The 18,806-nt window shown below is 43.0% G+C and overlaps 1 protein-coding gene across 1 annotated transcript; it reads left to right on the top strand.

The window, feature by feature from the left end:
• The first annotated feature begins 411 nt into the window (after positions 1-411).
• LOC147003465 (uncharacterized) lies at positions 412-18,551 on the top strand. Its single transcript, XM_085842471.1, has 3 exons — positions 412-614; positions 5,854-7,378; positions 18,480-18,551. The coding sequence occupies exons 2-3, from the start codon at positions 5,909-5,911 to the stop codon at positions 18,549-18,551; spliced, it is 1,542 nt and encodes a 513-aa protein (XP_085698597.1). The 5' UTR covers positions 412-614; positions 5,854-5,908.
• The last annotated feature ends 255 nt before the right edge of the window (positions 18,552-18,806 follow it).

Raw genomic sequence — 18,806 nt, 5'->3', positions numbered from 1 at the left:
AAATAAAGAGAGAATACTAAAAGCAGTAAGAGAAAAAGGCCAAGTAACATATAAAGGCAAGCCTATCAGAATTACACCAGATTTTTCACCAGAGACTATAAAAGCCAGAAGATCCTGGACAGATGTTATACAGACACTAAAAGAACAAAAATTCCAGCCCAGGCTACTATACCCAGCCAAACTCTCAATTGTGGGGCGCCGCTAATCTTCCGGTGCTGAGTCATTTCCTCAGCACCAACTAGTAAACACCTAGTTTGCGCCTGCGCTGGAAATCCCCGCCCCGGGCAGCTCCGCCTCAGGGATGGGGTGATCAGTGTTGAGCCAATCATGGCTTGCTACGTCCGAGGCGGGGAGAATTTCTTATAAAAGGGAGGGGCTCGGACTGCCTGGGGTCTCCGGTTGTGAAGCTTATGCTCTCCCTCTCAAGACGCATAAAGCTTGCTGCAGAAGAACCCTATCGTGTGTGGTGTCCTCATTCGCGGGCGATTCAGAGAACACTCACATCTGGTGCCGAAATCCCGGGAAAACGAAGAACAGAAGAACATCGCGAGCACCGTCGGAGATCCCTCGGTGACGGGGAGGGTCCAGAACTGCAGGAACTACGTCTCGGAAAGGTATGCCTGAATTTTACCTGACCCTTTCACACTCCCTTCAACTAACTGGGCCGTGGGAGGGATTGCCCGAGGCTTTAATCATCGTCCTCGTGGCCTTGGTTGTATGGTTCCTAGCCCTCTTCTTTTGTGAACATAGAAGGTTGTGTTAAATTGAAGTTCTTAATTGCAGTCTCCTTTAGAGTATCATGGGGGCTTCTCAATCAGTACAAACTTCATTAAAAGAACTTCTCAAAAGAAGGGACCTGAAGCTTGGGGATAGAGTTCTTCGCCGCTTTGTTGAGGAAGTTGATCGAGTAGCTCCCTGGTATGCGGTGTCAGGATCTCTGACACTGCCGTCATGGAATAAGCTAGGCAACGATCTAGAAACCTGTTCAGACCTCAGGTTGGGAGTTAAGGCCATATGGAAACTAGTTAAGAGTTGTCTTGAAGATGAGGCCTGTGAAGAGGAGCGAAAGAAAGGGCAAAAGGTTTTAGAAGCTATGCAGGAAGGTATGTCAGAATCCGAGCGTAGTGAGAGGATGGGTGTGCGCACAAAAACCGTAAAAAAGGCAAAAAAGGGAAGTGAAAAAGGACCTCCCGGGAGAAATAGAAAGGGAGAGAAGGGGAGCAGCAAGCCCGGGTTATATCCGACCCGAGAACTGGCTGCCCTCCACCTAAGAGATACCTCGGATTCTTCCGAAACCGAGGACAGTAAACTGACCTCGGAGGAAGAGGGCGAGTTAGAAGAAGAAGCAGTTAGATATAAAGGAGAAAGGTATCACCCAGATGAAGGCGGGCGACCTAAGTCAAGTAAGCCCGCGTCCGGTGTCTCCTCTAAGGATAGGAGATTGTTGGCTGCCGCCATTCCCTCCGCTCCCCCACCTTATGAGGCCCGGTCATCCACAACTTCCTTTTTTCCCCAAAAGATCCTCCGTCAAGCTACAATTAGCGTTTCCTGTTTATGAACAAGAAGGGGGGAGAATCTACGCTCCTGTAGACTATAGTCAGATAAAAGATCTTGCAGAATCAGTAAGAAAATATGGTCCCAATGCTAATTTTACTGTTATGATTCTTGAAAGAATGGCACAAACTGCCATGACACCTAGTGATTGGCAAATGGTGGTTAAGGCCGCCTTGCCTACTATGGGACAATACATAGAATGGAAAGCCTTGTGGCATGAGGCAGCCCAGTCCCAGGCCAGGGTCAACGCAATAGCCCTTACGCAAGAGCAGCGGGATTGGACATTTGACCTTTTAACAGGCCAAGGCCCGTGGGCCGCAGATCAAATTAATTACCATTGGGGGGCGTACGCCCAGATTTCCAGCACAGCCATACGGGCCTGGAAGTCACTTAATCGCAAGGGAGAAACCACCAATCAGCTTACAAAAATTGTTCAAGGGCCCCAGGAGCCCTTTGCCGACTTCGTCGCACGCATGATGGAGGCGGCAGGAAAAATCTTTGGGGACCCAGAGGGGATAGGACCCTTTATTGAGCAACTGATTTTTGAACAAGCCACCCAGGAATGCAGGAATGCCATTGCTCCTAGAAAATCAAAAGGGTTGCAAGAATGGCTAAGAGTGTGTAGAGAGATTGGAGGTCCACTTAGCAATACTGGCCTCGCGGCCGCCATCATGTTAGCACAAAAGCATCCTCCACAAAAGAAGACCGGTGAACGGACCTGTTTTAATTGCGGTAAGCCTGGACATTTCAAAAGAGATTGCAAAGCCCCAGACAAGAAAGGGGGGGTCTTGACCCTCTGCACGAGGTGTGGTAAAGGGTACCACAGAGCAGATCAATGTCGCTCAGTGCGAGATATACAGGGAAGGCTTTTGCCTCCATTAAATGTTCCTGCTCCCAATGTGTCAAAAAACGGGTCATTGGGCCCACGGTCCCAGGGCCCTCAAAGATATGGGAACCGGTTTGTCAGAACCTCCGGGATGGCGGAAGAAGCGACCCAGGAAGACCCACAAGGGTGGACCTGCGCGCCGCCTCCGACCTCCTACTAATGCCCCAAATGAGTATCCAACCAGTACCTATAGAGCCAATGTCACCTTTGCCCCCTGGGACCATGGGCCTTATCCTCGGACGAGGATCACTCACCTTACGGGGCCTAGTGGTCCATCCTGGGGTTGTTGACCACCTACATTCCCCCGAAATACAGGTCTTATGTTCCAGCCCCAGGGGCGTGTTTTCCATCAGTGCAGGAGATAGGATAGCTCAATTGCTGCTCCTCCCCGACACCCTCTGGGAGGGCTCCCCAGGCCCCAGTCCCAAAACGATGGGGTCGTCAGGAACTGATTCAGCTTACCTTGTTGTATCCCTGAATGAAAGGCCCAAACTCTGCCTCGAAGTAAATGGAAAAAGGTTTGAAGGTATTCTTGATACCAGGGCAGACAAAAGTATTATATCCACGCACTGGTGGCCAAAAGCTTGGCCCACTACAAAATCGTCCCACTCTCTACAAGGCCTGGGATATCATTCATGCCCTGCCATAAGCTCAATGAGTTTGACTTGGAAGGCTCCTGAAGGACAAAAGGGTAAATTTGAACCTTATGTGCTCCCGCTCCCAGTAAACCTTTGGGGGAGAGACATTATGCAACATTTGGGCCTAACCCTGTCCAATGAAAAAATTGTGTTGGAGGAAGGTTTGAACAAGGCAAAAAACATGATGCTAAAGATGGGTTACAGGACAGGCAAAGGATTAGGACGGTCAGAGCAAGGAGGAATTGAGCCTATTTCACCAGTAGGAAATATAGCCCAACAAGGACTGGGTTTTTCCTAGGGGCCATGGGGACGGTTCGGCCTATACCGTGGAAAACAGAGGACCCGGTGTGGGTCCCCCAATGGCCCCTATCCTCTGAAAAAATGGAGGCCGCAATACAATTAGTAAATGAACAACTAAAATTGGATCATATAGAACCTTCTACCTCCCCCTGGAATACTCCCATATTTGTTATTAAGAAAAGATCAGGGAAATGGAGGTTGCTCCATGACCTTAGAGCCATTAATGAACAAATGCATTTGTTTGGCCCTGTGCAAAGAGGCCTTCCTGTGCTCTCCGCCCTGCCCAGGGGTTGGAATTTGATTATAATAGATATTAAAGACTGTTTCTTTTCTATACCTCTATGTCCAATAGATAGGCCCAGATTTGCTTTCACCATACCCTCTGTTAATCACATGGAACCCGATAAAAGGTACCAATGGAAGGTTCTACCACAGGGAATGTCCAACAGCCCTACTATGTGCCAACTTTATGTGCAGGAGGCCCTTTCTCCAGTAAGGGATCAATTTCCCTCGTTAGTCATGCTCCATTATATGGACGACATCCTTCTGTGCCACAAGGACCTTGGCCTGCTTCAAAGGGCCTACCCCCTTTTACTTAAAACTTTGAGTCAATGGGGACTTCAAATAGCTGTAGAAAAGGTCCAAATTTCAAATACTGGACAGTTCCTGGGTACCATGGTGACACCAAATAACATCATACCTCAAAAATTAGAGATAAGAAGGGACCACCTCCATACCCTAAATGATTTTCAGAAATTGTTGGGGGACATTAACTGGCTCAGACCCTTTTTAAAAATCCCCACTTCGGAATTAAGATCTTTGTTCAATATCTTAGAAGGAGATTCGCACATCACGTCCCCCCGAACATTGACTCCAGCTGCTGATCTGGCCCTACAAAAGGTGGAAATAGCCCTGACACAAGCGCAGTTGCTCCGTATCGAAGAATCACAACCCTTTAGTCTGTGTGTCTTACAAACTGCCCATTTGCCAACTGCCGTTCTTTGGCAGAATGGGCCCCTGCTATGGGTTCACCCAAATGTATCCCCAGCAAAAATAATACATTGGTATCCTGAAGCCATAGCTCAGCTTGCACTCAGAGGCTATAAAGCAGCCATCACCCATTTCGGGCGTAGCCCCCACCTCTTGGTGGTGCCTTATACCTCTGTGCAAGTTCAGACCTTGGCCGCCACATCTAATGACTGGGCTATACTAGTTACAACTTTCCCTGGAAGCATAGACAATCACTATCCCAAACACCCGATCCTACACTTTGCCCAGAGCCAGTCAATTGTGTTCCCGCAGGTAACGGTAAGAAACCCAATTAAGGAAGGGCTCATGGTGTATACCGATGGCTCCAAGAATGGTGTAGGGGCCTTTGTGGTCAATGGCAAAATATGTTCCAAACAATATAAAGAAGCATCACCTCAAGTAATAGAGTGTCTAGTGGTTCTGGAGGTATTAAAAACCTTCTCTGAACCCCTCAATATTGTGTCAGACTCTAGTTATGTAGTAAATGCAGTAAACTTGCTGGAGGTGGCTGGAGTAATCAAACCCTCTAGCACTTTAGCACAAATTTTTCAAGAAATACAATCAGTGTTGCTTCAAAGAAAATTCCCAGTTTTCATCACTCATATCAGGGCTCATTCAGGCCTACCTGGCCCCATGTCCCTGGGTAATGACTTGGCAGACAAAGCCACCAAATTAATAGCCACAGCCCTGTCATCCTCTGTGGAAGCTGCAAAAGGATTCCACAATCGCTTTCATGTAACGGCAGAAACGTTGCGCCGTCGCGTCTCCTTGACTAGGAAAGAAGCTCGTGACATCGTCACTAGCTGCCAAAATTGCTGTGAATTTCTGCCCCTCCCTCATGTGGGGATCAACCCCCGCGGCGTTCAGCCTTTACAAATATGGCAAATGGATGTCACACATGTCCCCTCCTTTGGCAAATTACAATATCTTCATGTGTCCGTTGATACCTGCTCTGGCATTATTTTTGCATCTCCCCATGTGGGAGAAAAGGCAACACATGCGATCCAACACTGCCTCGAGGCTTGGAGCACTTGGGGACAACCTAAATTTATTAAAACTGATAACGGACCAGCTTATACTTCACAAAAATTTCAAAGCTTTTGTCGCCAAATGGGAGTAACGCATCTAACTGGTATCCCATATAACCCACAAGGTCAAGGCATTGTTGAGAGAGCACATCGGACCCTTAAATCTTATGTTGTTAAACAAAAAGGGGGCGCTGACGAAGCTATACCCCGTACGCCAAAAGTGTCTGTGTCATTGGCACTATTCACCCTCAATTTTTTAAATCTTGATGCACATGGCCGTACTGCGGCAGAACGACATTGTTCTGAACCAACTAGACCCAAAGAATTAATAAAATGGAAAGATGTCCTAACCAACAAATGGAGAGGCCCGGATCCTATTCTAATAAGATCCAGGGGAGCTGTTTGTGTTTTCCCGCAGAACGAACAAAATCCATTCTGGGTCCCAGAAAGACTAACACGATCAATACCCCAAGATGATGAAGATCGCCCTGCTGATATTGGGAATCACCCTGCCCCTGCAAGTGACATCCAAACGGGAGGAGCTCCGATGGGGAATAATGTCGACGTTCCCGCTGCCAATGCCAGTGACACATGATGCGCAAGTATTCCCCCGCTTGTTTGTGACCGAAGATACCTTAGGTTTACCATATTTACCATGGGACCCACAAGCTGAACGGGTAATAGATAATAGAACCTTTATATTTAAAGGGAGCTTGTGTTTCATCAGCGGCAACCCATCAAATTACTGTATTGGGTTATTGTCACAGGTCTCTACACTCATTTCCAATGTATGGGCCGCTAATGGAACCCACTGGTGTGCAAATGCAACTTCAATTATAGCAGTTTGGCCTAAAAGCATTATCCAACTTGTTAAACAACCCAAATTGGCACCCTTTTGCTCTACTAAGGAAGAGACATTGTCAATCTTACCATGGTCCGGTTGCCAATCTCGCAGAACAGGGACTATTGGGAATCACTTTACCTTTTCTCCCCCTCTGGCCAATGGATCATTCCATATTGCAAAACTCAATGGTCTGGATAACCCCAGGGCCACCGGCAACCCTTTTGATTTGTGGTTGCTGTGCGGCCTTAATGGCAGTTGCACAGATTTAACCCCCATAGGCTTTGTGCAAGGAGCACGTATTAGAAAGGGGGTATTGTGCTCACAGTCATTTGGCGATGAGTCCCCCTGGGCCTTCCAACAGACTAAGGATTTTGGGCCGGTGCCTGTATGCGTTTGGCCCCCTTTTTTATGGGTAGTTAGTAATTCCACCAGCTCACATGATTTTAGTCAGTTAAATTGTAGTGAGAATGCCTGTTATTATGTGATGTGCTGGAATGCTACTAAATTTCCTTTAGCTTTGATAATGCGCTTGCCCCGATTTATTCCGGTCCCGGTGGTGGCGCCCAGCTCTTTGGCCTTGTTTAGAGAAAAAAGAGATTTTGGAGTATCGGCAGTTATAGTTGGTACCTTAGCGGCAGTGGGGATCACTGCCTCGGTTACCGCCTCTGCGTTAGCTTTGAGCGGGACAATACAAACGGCCGATACCATCAACCAACTCTCGGCCTCAATCACTGTAGCCATGGATAAGGGGCATTTCGCATACTCCCAATTACAGGGGGGTCTGTTATTGGTGAACCAACGTATAGACTTGGTTCAAGAACAAATAGACATTCTTTGGCAAATTGCCCAATTGGGATGTGAAATGAAACTGCCAGGCCTCTGTATTACCTCCATACAATTTAAAAATTTTACCCGTGCTGCAAACCTTTCTAAGAATTTGTCCTTACAGCTGAGAAATAATTGGTCGATGGAATTTGATCAGACTCTCCAAGAGCTTCGGATGGCTATAGTAGAGATCAACTCCACGCGACTTGATTTTTCCCTGACTGAAGGCTTCGCGTCCTGGATTTCATCGGCCTTCTCCTATTTTAAAGAATGGGTGGGGGTGGGCTTATTCGGAATCCTCCTCTGCTTTGGACTGGCACTTAGCTTAGGGTTAATCTGCAAATTATATAAGAAAAACAATAGAGACAAAATCATGATATCCCAGGCGCTTGCTGCCCTGGAGCAGGGGCAATCTGCACAGGTATGGTTGGCGGCGCTTAAACAAAATTGATTTGCACCACTGGTCGCTGGCTGCCCACGCCTTAGCGGGTGAGCTTCAGCAGCCCTAGAGGATTGTAGAGCAATGCATCGCACAGGTGGTCCCCCCGTCCCACCTGGGGAATATGCCGTCTAGTGGGGGTTTCCTGCCCTAGTCTTCCCCTCCTCGAAAAAATGGCAGAGGGACAGGTCGGAGCAACTTCGGGTCCCACTCAAGCCTAGTTGTTGCTTGCGGACATAGTTCTTACATCTCTGAGTAAGAGGATTCGGCCAATGTTCCCGTCCTCTCATACTGGGTGTCCAGTTGGTTTTATTAGACAAAAAAGGGGGAGATGTGGGGCGCCGCTAATCTTCCGGTGCTGAGTCATTTCCTCAGCACCAACTAGTAAACACCTAGTTTGCGCCTGCGCTGGAAATCCCCGCCCCGGGCAGCTCCGCCTCAGGGATGGGGTGATCAGTGTTGAGCCAATCATGGCTTGCTACGTCCGAGGCGGGGAGAATTTCTTATAAAAGGGAGGGGCTCGGACTGCCTGGGGTCTCCGGTTGTGAAGCTTATGCTCTCCCTCTCAAGACGCATAAAGCTTGCTGCAGAAGAACCCTATCGTGTGTGGTGTCCTCATTCGCGGGCGATTCAGAGAACACTCACACTCAATTAACATAGATGGAGAACCAAAGTATTCCACGACAAAACCAAATTCACACATTATCTCTCCACGAATCCAGCCCTTCAAAGGATAATAACAGAAAAAAAACAATACAAGGACAGGAACCATGCCCTAGAAACAAAAAGAAGGTAATCCCTCAACAAACCTAAAAGAAGAAAGTCACAAGAACAGAATGCCAACTTTAACAACAAAAATAACAGGAAACAACAATTACCTTTCCTTAATATCTCTTAATATCAATGGACTCAACTCCCCGATAAAAAGACATAGACTAACAACCTGGCTACACAAACAAGACCCAACATTTTGCTGCTTAAAGGAAACTCATCTCAGAGAAAAAGATAGACACTACCTCAGAATGAAAGGCTGGAAAACAATTTTCCAAGCAAATGGTATGAAGAAACAAGCTGGAGTAGCCATTCTAATATCTGATAAGATTGACTTCCAACCCAAAGTCATTAAAAAAGACAGGGAGGGACACTTCATACTCATCAAAGGTAAAATCCTCCAAGAGGAACTATCAATCCTGAATATCTATGCTCCAAATACAAAGGCAGCCACATTCATTAAAGAAACTTCAGTAAATCTCAAAGCACACATTGCACCTCATACAATAATAGTGGGAGACTTCAACACACCACTTTCACCAATGGACAGATCATGGAAACAGAAACTAAACAGGGACACAGTGAAACTAACAGAAGTTATGAATCAAATGGATCTGGCAGATATCTACAGAACATGCTATCCTAAAACAAAAGGATATAACTTCTTCTCAGCACCTCATGGTACCTTCTCCAAAATTGACCACATAATTAGTCACAAAACAGGCCTCAACAGATACAAAAATATTGAAATTTTCCCATGCATCCTATCAGATCACCATGGACTAAGGCTGATCTTCAATAACAAAATAAATAATAGAAAGCCAACCTTCACGTGGAAACTGAACAACACTCTTCTCAATGATACCTTGGTCAAGGAAGGAATAAAGAAAGAAATTAAGGACATTTTAGAGTTCAATGAAAATGAAGCCACAACATACCCAAACTTATGGGACGCAAGGAAAGCATTTCTAAGAGGAAAACTCATAGCTCTGAGTGCATCCAAAAAGAAACTAGAGAGAGCACACATTAGCAGCTTGACAACACACCTAAAAGCACTATAACAAAAGGAAGCAAATTCACCCAAGAGGAGTAGACAGAAGGAAATAATCAAACTCAGGGGCGAAATCAACCAAGTGGAAACAAGAAGAACTATTCAAAGAATCAACCAATCAAGGAGCTGGTTCTTTGAGAAAATCAACAAGATAGATAAACCCTTAGCCAGACTCACTAGAGGGCACAGGGAAAGCATCCTAATTAACAAAATCAGAAATGAAAAAGGAGACATAACAACAGATCCTGAAGACACCCAAAACACCATCAGATCCTTCTACCAAAGGCTATACTCAACAAAACTGGAGAACCTGGATGAAATGGACAAGTTCCTAGACAGATACCAGGTACCAAAGTTGAATCAAGATCAGGTTAATGATCTAAACAGCCCTATATCCCCCAAAGAAATAGAAGCAGTCATTAATAGTCTCCCAACCAAAAAAAGCCCAGGACCAGATGGGTTTAGTGCAGAGTTCTATCAGACCTTCAAAGAAGATCTAATCCCAGTTCTTCACAAAATATTCCACAAAATAGAAACAGAAGGTACTCTACCCAACTCATTCTATGAAGCCACAATAACTCTGATACCTAAACCACAAAAAGACCCAACAAAGATAGAAAACTTCAGACCAATATCCCTTATGAATATTGATGCAAAAATCCTCAATAAAGTTCTTGCTAACCGAATCCAAGAACACATCAAAACAATCATCCATCCTGACCAAGTAGGTTTTATCCCAGGGATGCAGGGATGGTTCAATATACGGAAATCCATCAACGTAGTCCCGTATATAAACAAACTCAAAGACAAAAACCACATGGTCATCTCCTTAGATGCGGAAAAATAATTTGACAAGATCCAACACCCATTCATGATAAAAGTCTTGGAAAGATCAGGAATTCAAGGCCTATACCTAAACATGATAAAAGCAATCTACAGCAAACCAATAGCCAACATCAAAGTAAATGGTGAGAAGCTTGAAGCAATCCCTCTAAAATCAGGGACTAGACAAGGCTGTCCACTTTCTCCATACCTATTCAACATTGTACTTGAAGTCCTAGCCAGAGCAATTCGACAACAAAAGGAGATCAAAGGGATACAAATTGGAAAAGATGAAGTCAAAATATCACTTTTTGCAGATGATATGATAGTATATATAAGTGACCCTAAAATTTCCACCAGAGAACTCCTAAGCCTGATAAACAGCTTCGGTGAAGTAGCTGGATATAAAATTAACTCAAACAAATCAATGGCCTTTCTCTACACAAAGAATAAACAGGCTGAGAAAGAAATTAGGGAAACAACACCCTTCTCAATAGTCACAAATACTATAAAATATCTTGGCGTGACTCTAACTAAGGAAGTGAAAGATCTGTATAATAAGAACTTCAAGTCTCTGAAGAAAGAAATTATAGAAGATCTCAGAAGATGGAAAGATCTCCCATGCTCATGGATTGGCAGGATCAACATTGTAAAAATGGCTATCTTGCCAAAGCAATCTACAGATTCAATGCAATCCCCATCAAAATTCCAAATCAATTCTTCAACGAATTAGAAAGTGCAATCTGCAAATTCATCTGGAATAACAAAAAACCTAGGATAGCAAAAACTCTTCTCAAGGATAAAACAACCTCTGGTGGAATCACCGTGCCGGACCTAAAGCTTTACTACAGAGCAATTGTGATAAAAAACTGCATGGTACTGGTATAGTGACAGACAAAAAGACCAATGGAATAGAATTGAAGACCCAGAAATGAACCCACATACCTACGGTCACTTGATCTTCGACAAGGGAGCTAAAAACATCCAGTGGAAGAAAGACAGCATTTTCAACAAATGGTGCTGGCACAACTGGTTGTTAACATGTAGAAGAATGCGAATCGATCCATTCCTATCTCCTTGTACTAGGGTCAAGTCTAAGTGGAATAAGGAACTTCACATAAAACCAGAGACACTGAAACTTATAGAGGAGAAAGTGGGGAAAAGCCTTGAAGATATGGGCACAGGGGAAAAATTCTTGAATAGAGCAGTAATGGCTTGTGCTGTAAGATCGAGAATTGACAAGTGGGACCTCATGAAACTACAAAGCTTCTGCAAGGCTAAAGACACCATCAATAAGACAAAAAAACCACCAACAGATTGGGAAAGGATCTTCACCTATCCTAAATCAGATAAGGGACTAATATCCAATATATATAAAGAACTCAAGAAGGTGGACTCCAGAAAGTCAAATAACCCCATTAAAAAATGGGGCTCAGAACTGAACAAAGAATTCTCACCTGAGGAATACCGAATGGCAGAGAAGCACCTGAAAAAATGTTCAACATCCTTAATCATCAGGGAAATGCAAATCAAAACAATCCTGAGATTCCACCTCACACCAGTCAGAATGGCTAAGATCAAAAATTCAGGTGACAGCAGATGCTGGCGAGGATGTGGAGAAAGAGGAACACTCCTCCATTGTTGGTGGGATTGCAAGCTTGTACAACCACTCTGGAAATCAGTCTGGTGGTTCCTCAGAAAATTGGAAATAGTACTACAAGAGGATCCAGCAATACCTCTCCTGGGCATATATCCAGAAGATGTCCCAACCGGTAAGAAGGACACATGCTCCACTATGTTCATTGCAGCCTTATTTATAATAGCCAGAAGCTGGAAAGAACCCAGATGTCCCTCAACAGAGGAATGGATACAGAAATTATGGTACATTTACACAATGGAATACTACTCTGCTATTAAAAAGAATGAATTTATGAAATTCCTAGCCAAATGGATGGACCTGGGGGGCATCATCTTGAGTGAAATAACACAATCACAAAGGAACTCACACAATATGTATTCACTGATAAGTGGGTATTAGCCCAAAACTTAGGATACCCAAGATATAAGATACAATTTACTAAACGCATGAAACTCAAGAAGAATGAAGACCAAAGTGTGGACACTGTGCCCCTTCTTAGAATTGGGAACAAAACACCCAGGGAAGGAGTTACAGAGACAAAGTTCGTAGCTGTGATGAAAGGATGGACCATTTAGAGACTGCCGTATCCAGGGATCCATCCCATAAGCAGCTTCTAAACGCTGACACCATTGCATACACTAACAAAATTTTGCTGAAAGGACCCAAATATAGCTGTCTCTTGTGAGACGATGCCGGGGCCTAGCAAACACAGGAGTGGATGTTCACAGTCAGCTATTGGATGTATCACAGGGCTCCCAATGGAGAAGCTAGAGAAAGTACCCAAGGAGCTAAAGGGATCTGCAACCCTATAGTTGGAACAACATGATGTACTAACCAGAACACCGGAGCTCTTGTCTCTAGCTGCATATGTATCAAAAGATGGCCTAGTCGGCCATCATTGGAAAGAGAGGCCCATTGGACTTGCAAACTTTATATGCCCCAATATAGGGGAATTCCAGGGCCAAAAGAATGGGAATGGGTGGGTAGGGTAGTGGGGGGCGCTATGAGGGACTTTTGGGATAGCATTGGAAATGTAACTGAGGAAAATATGTAATAAAAATATTAAAAATTAAAAAAAAACAAAAAAAAATAAAAATAAAAATAGAAGTAGAAACACTATAGAAATCACGAAGGGTGAAAATTCTGGAGATAGAAATCTTTGGAAGGAAATCAGAAGACATAGATGTGAACATCAGCAACAGATTACAAGAGATGGAAGAGAGAATCTAGATGCTGAATACTCCATAGAAAACATGGACACAACAATCAAAGCAAATGCAAAATGCAAAAATATCCTAATTCAAAGCATCCAGGAAATCCAGGACACAATGAGAAGACCAAATCTAAGATTGATAGGTATGGATGAGAATGAAGATTTTCAACTTAAAGGGCCAGTAAATATCTTAAACAAAATTATAGAAGAAAACATTCTTACCTAAAGAAAGAGATGCCCATGAACATACAAGAAGCCTACAGAACTCAAAGTAGATTGGACCAGAAAAGAAATTCCTCCCAACACATAATAATCAGAAGAACAAATGCAGTAAATAAAGGTAGAATAATAAAAGCAGTAAGGGAAAAAGATCAAGTAACATATAAAGGCAGACCTATGAGAATTACACCAGACTTCTCACCAGAAACTATGAAAGCCAGAAGATCCTGTACAGATGTTATACAGACTCCAAGAGAACACAAATGACAGCCCAGGCTACTATACCCAGGAAAACTCTCAATTACCATGGATAGAGAAACCAAAGTATTCAATGACAAAACCAAATTCACACAAAATCTTTCCAGGAACCCAGCCCTTCAAAGGATAATAAGAGGAAAACACCAGTAAAAGGACAGAAATTATGCCCTAGAAAAAGAAAGAAAGTCATCCTTCAACAAACCTAAAAGAAGACAGCAGCAAGAACAGAATCTCAACTCTAACCACAAAAATATCAGGAAGCAACAATTACTTTTTCTTAATATCTCTTAATATCATAGAAAGCTGGACTCAGAGGAGTTCTGAATCAACTGGGATTATAGGAAAGACAGGCTCCAATCAGATATATTGAGGACAGCAAATGAACAGATTTTCCAATGAAAAGACATAGACTACCAGACTGACTACTCAAACAGGACACAACATTTTGCTGCTGACAGGAAACCCACCTCAGGGAAAAAGACAGACATTGCCTCAGAGTGAAAGCCTAGAAAACAATTTCCCAAGCAAATGGACCAAAGAAAAAAGCTGGAATAGCCATTCTAATATTGAATAAAATCGACTTCCAACCCAAAGTTATCAAAAAAGACAAGGAGGGGCACTTCATACTCATCAAAGGTAAAATCTTCCAAGATGAACTCCCAATTCTGAATATCTATGCTCCAAATGCAAGGGCAGCCACATTCAGTAAAGAAACTTTAGTAAAGCACAAAGAGCACACTGCACATCACACAATAATAGTGGGAGAATTCAACACCCGACTCTCATCAATGGACAGATCCTGGAAACAGACACTAAACAGAGATAGAGTGAAACTAACAGAAATTATGAAACAAATGGATTTAACAGATATCTACAGAACATTTTATCCTAAAACAAAAGGATATACCTTCTTCTCAGCACTTCATGGTAACTCCTATATAATTGACCAGATAATTGGTCACAAAACAGGCCTCAACATATACAAAAGTATTGAAATTCTCCCATGCATCCTATCAGATCACCATGGACTAAGTCTGACCTTCAATAACAACATAAATAATGCAAAGCCAACATTCATGTGGAAGCTGAACAACACTCTCCTCAATGATACCTTGATCAAGAAAGAAATAAAAAATGAAATTAAAGACTTCTTAGAGTTTAATGAAATGAAGCCACAAAATACCCAAAGTATGTACACAATCAAAACATTTCTAAGAGGAAAACTCATAGCTCTGAATGCCTCCAAAAAGAAACTCGAGGGTGCATATACTAGTAGCTTCACAGCACACCTAAAAGCTCTAGAACAAAAGAAAACAAATTCACCAAAGAGGAGTAGAAGGCAGGAAATAATCAAACTCAGGGCCAAAATCAACCAAGTGGAAACAAAAAGAATTATTCAAAGAATCAATCACACCAGGAGTTGGTTCTTTCAGAAAATCATAAAGATAGATAAACTCTTAGCCAGATTCACTAGAAGGCTCAGGGATAGCATACTAATTAACAAAATCAGAAATGAAAAGGAAGACATAACAACAGAACCTGAGGAAATCCAAAACACCATCAGATCCTTCTGCAAAAGGCTATACTCAACAAAACTGGAAAATCTGGATGAAATGGACAAATTTCTACACAGATACCAGGATCCAAAGTTAAATCAGGATCAGAATAATGACCTAAACAATCTCATAGCCCCTAAAGAAATAGAAGCAGTCATTAATAGTCTCCCAAACAAAAAAAGCCAGGACCAGATGGGTTTAGTGAAGAGTTCTATCAGACCATCAAAGAAGACCTAAACTATTCCACAAAATAGAAACAGAAGAAACCCAATTCATTCTATGAAGCCACAATTACTCTGATACCTAAACCACATAAAGACCCAACAACAATAGAGAACTTCAGACCAATTTCCCTTATGAATATTGATGCAAAAAATACTCAATAAAATTCTTGCTAACTGAATCCAAGAACACATCAAAACAATCATCCATCATGATAAAGTACACTTCATTCTAGGGATGCAGGGATGATTTAATATATGGAAATCCATCAATGTAATCCACTTTATAAACAATCTCAAAGACAAAAACCACATGATCATCTTATTAGATGCCGAGAAATCATTTGACAAAATCTAACACCTCTTCATGATAAAAGTCTTGGAAAGTTCAGTAATTCAAGGCCCATACCTAACCATAATAAAGCAATCTACAGCAAACCAGTAGCCAACATCAAACTAAATGGAGAGAAGCTGAAAGCAATTCCACTAAAATCAGGGACTAGACAAGGCTGCCTACTTTTCCCCTACCTATTCAATATAGGACTCGAAGTTCTAGCCAGAGCAATTATACAACAAAAGGAGGTCAAGAAGATACAAATTGGAAAGGAAGAAGTCAAAATATCACTATTTGTGATGATATGACAATATATATGAATGATCCTAAAAATCCCAACAGAAAATTCATAAACCTGATAAACAGCTTCAGTGAAGTAGCTGGATATAAAATTAACTCAAACAAATCAATGGACTTTCTCTACACAAAGGATATACAGGCTGAGAAAGAAATTAGGGAAACAACACCTTTCACAATGGTCACAAATAATATAAAATACCTTGGTGTGACTCTAAGGAAGTGAAAGTTTTGCATTGTGAGGAATGGCAGGCTGGTCTCCATTCGAGCTGAGATCTGAACCCTGATGGTCATAATTCACCTACATGACATGGTAGACGTTCCCTCATGCTCCTCAAACTCTGACCCCTGCCTAAGTTACTCACCACCATAGCCCCCACAAGAGAAGTATGGTCATTAGTCATGTAAGCAATGGCCCAAGCTTCTGACCTTCAGGCTAAAGTCCTCCCCAGTTACCCAGCAACAGTGAAGACCATAGAAGGGACTGTTAAGCCCACACCTCTTACTCTTACTCTTACTCCTTTGTTTCTTTACCTCTCACTTCTCTCTCCTCTTCCCTTTCTCTTTGTCTTCTTATTTCCTCTCCTCTATCCCTCTTTCTCTCTCTTTCTCTTTAGCTCTCTCTCTCTCTCTCTCTCTCTCTCTCTCTCTCTCTCTCTCTCTCTCTCTCTCTCTCTCTCTTCGCTTTCTGCCTGCATTTCTATAATAAAGCTCTTAAACTGTAGAGAGTCTCTGCTTCTTCAAGACCCACTGCACACTCTGGTCAGTGTTGGGAACTTCTTCCCCTATTCTCTCTCTCCTACAACCCTGGGCCTTTAGCAAGGTAGCTCTGGGGGGAGTGGTCGGGGGCTTCCCCTTTTCCACTCCCCACTGCGTGGGTCAGGCATGCTCACCCTGGGCCCCGTGGAAAAGCATCTGGCAACTAGCTCGGCCTGTGTCCTCCTTCCCAGGGCACAGGAACGCTGGCCACTTTTCCTCCCCAACGACTCCCCGGGCACTTCCACCCCTCCCCTTTATTTTGTTCCCAACACTGTGTGATAAGAACCTCCAGTCTCTGAAGAAAGAAATCAAAGAAGATCTCAGAAGATGGAAAGATCTCCCATGCTCATGGATTTGCAGGATTAATATAGTAAAAATGGCTATCCTACCAAATGCAATCTACAGATTAAATGCAATTCCCATTAAAATCCAAATCAATTCTTCACTGAGTTAGAAATGGCAATTTGCAAATTCATCTGGAATAACAAAAAACCTAGGATAGTAAAAACTATTCTCAAAAATAAAAGAACACTTGAGGGAATCACCATGCCTGAACTCATGCTGTACTAAAGAGTAATTGTTGTAAAAACGGAATGGTACTGGTAGAGCAACATACAGATAGATCAATAAAATAGAATAGAAGACCCAGAAATGAACCCACACACATATGGTTACTCGATCAACATCCTTAATTATCATGGAAATGCAACTTAAAACAACCCTGAGATTCCTCACACCAGTCAGAATGGCTAACATCAAATATTCAAGTGACAGCAGATGCTGGCAAGGATGTGGAGAAAGGGGGAAAATCTTCCATTGTTGGTGGGATTGCAAGCTGGTACAACCACTCTGGAAATCAGTCTGGCGGTTCCTCAGAAAATTAGACATAGTACTACTGGAAGATCCAGCAATTCCTCTCCTGGTCATATGCCCAGAAGATGTTCCAACTGGTAAATGGATGCATCTGGAGGATTTTATCCTAAGTGAGGTAACCCAACCAGAAAAGAACACACATGGTATGTAACTCACTGATAAGTGGTTATTATTTCAGAAACTTAGAATATCCAAGATACCATTTGCAAAACACATGAAACTCAAGAAGAAGGAAGACCAAAATGTGGATACTTCATTCCTTCTTAGAATGGAGAAACAAAATACCCATGGAAGGAGTTACAGAGGCAATGTTCAGAGCTAAGACAGAAGGAAAGACCATCCAGAGACTGCCCCACCTGGGGATCCATCCCATATACAACCACCAAACCAAGACACTATTGCATGTGCCAGAAAGACTTTGATGACAGGACCCTGATATAGCTCTCTGTTGTAAGGCCATGCCAGTGCCTGGCAAATACACAAGTGGATGCTCATAGTCATCTATGGGATGGAACACAGTGCTCCCAATGGAGGAGCTAGAGAAAGTACCCAAGGAACTGAAGGGGTCGGCAAACTTATAGTTGGAACAACATAAACTAACCAGTACCCTCAGAGCTTATGTCTCTACCTGCATATGTAGCATAAGATAACCTAGTCGGCCATCAATGGGAAGAGAAGCCCCTTGGACTTGCAAACTTTATATGCCCCTGAACAGGATAATGCCAGGGCCAAGAAGTGGGACTGGATGTGTAGGGGAGCAGGATAGGGAAGAGGCTACAGGGGACCTTCAGGATAACATTTGAAATGTAAATGAAGAAAATATCCAATGAATTTTGAAAAAAAAAAAAAAGACTTGCAATAGTCATGGTGTCTCTTCACAGCAGTAAAACACTAACTAAGGTGAGTTCCCTCCATTATTTCAGCAAAGGCTTGAAAGTCTGTCCATTAAGAACAAATGGAAGATTTTCCCCTTGGGCTGCATTGTCTACCAATAGTGAGCAGAGCAGTGTGTGGAGGGTACCAGCAGCTTGAAAGAATGAACACAGACAATGTGGGACCATGGAATATATTGCAACTATTAAAAACAAAGACATCATTAATTTGAAGGCAGTTGAATGGAACTTGAGAATATCATCCTTAGTGAAGTAACCCAGTACCAAAATTGAATGCATGGTATGTACTCTCTTATAAGTGGACATTAGCCATAAAATACAAGATACACACTCTACACTACACAGATCCAAAGAAGA

Source organism: Mus caroli, unplaced genomic scaffold, assembly GCF_978045245.1.
Source record: "Mus caroli unplaced genomic scaffold, Mus_caroli_1 scaffold_8, whole genome shotgun sequence".
Classification (NCBI taxonomy): Eukaryota; Metazoa; Chordata; class Mammalia; order Rodentia; family Muridae; genus Mus; species Mus caroli.
This window is presented reverse-complemented; position numbering and strand designations above follow the sequence as displayed.

Excerpts from the sequence above, each read along its gene's own strand:
- LOC147003465 (XM_085842471.1), top strand. The coding sequence starts at position 5,909 with ATGATGAAGATCGCCCTGCTGATATTGGGAATCACCCTGCCCCTGCAA. Across the intron at positions 7,379-18,479 it reads TCTCCTATTTTAAAGAATGG|CAAAGGCTTGAAAGTCTGTC; the intron begins GTGGGGGTGGGC and ends CCATTATTTCAG.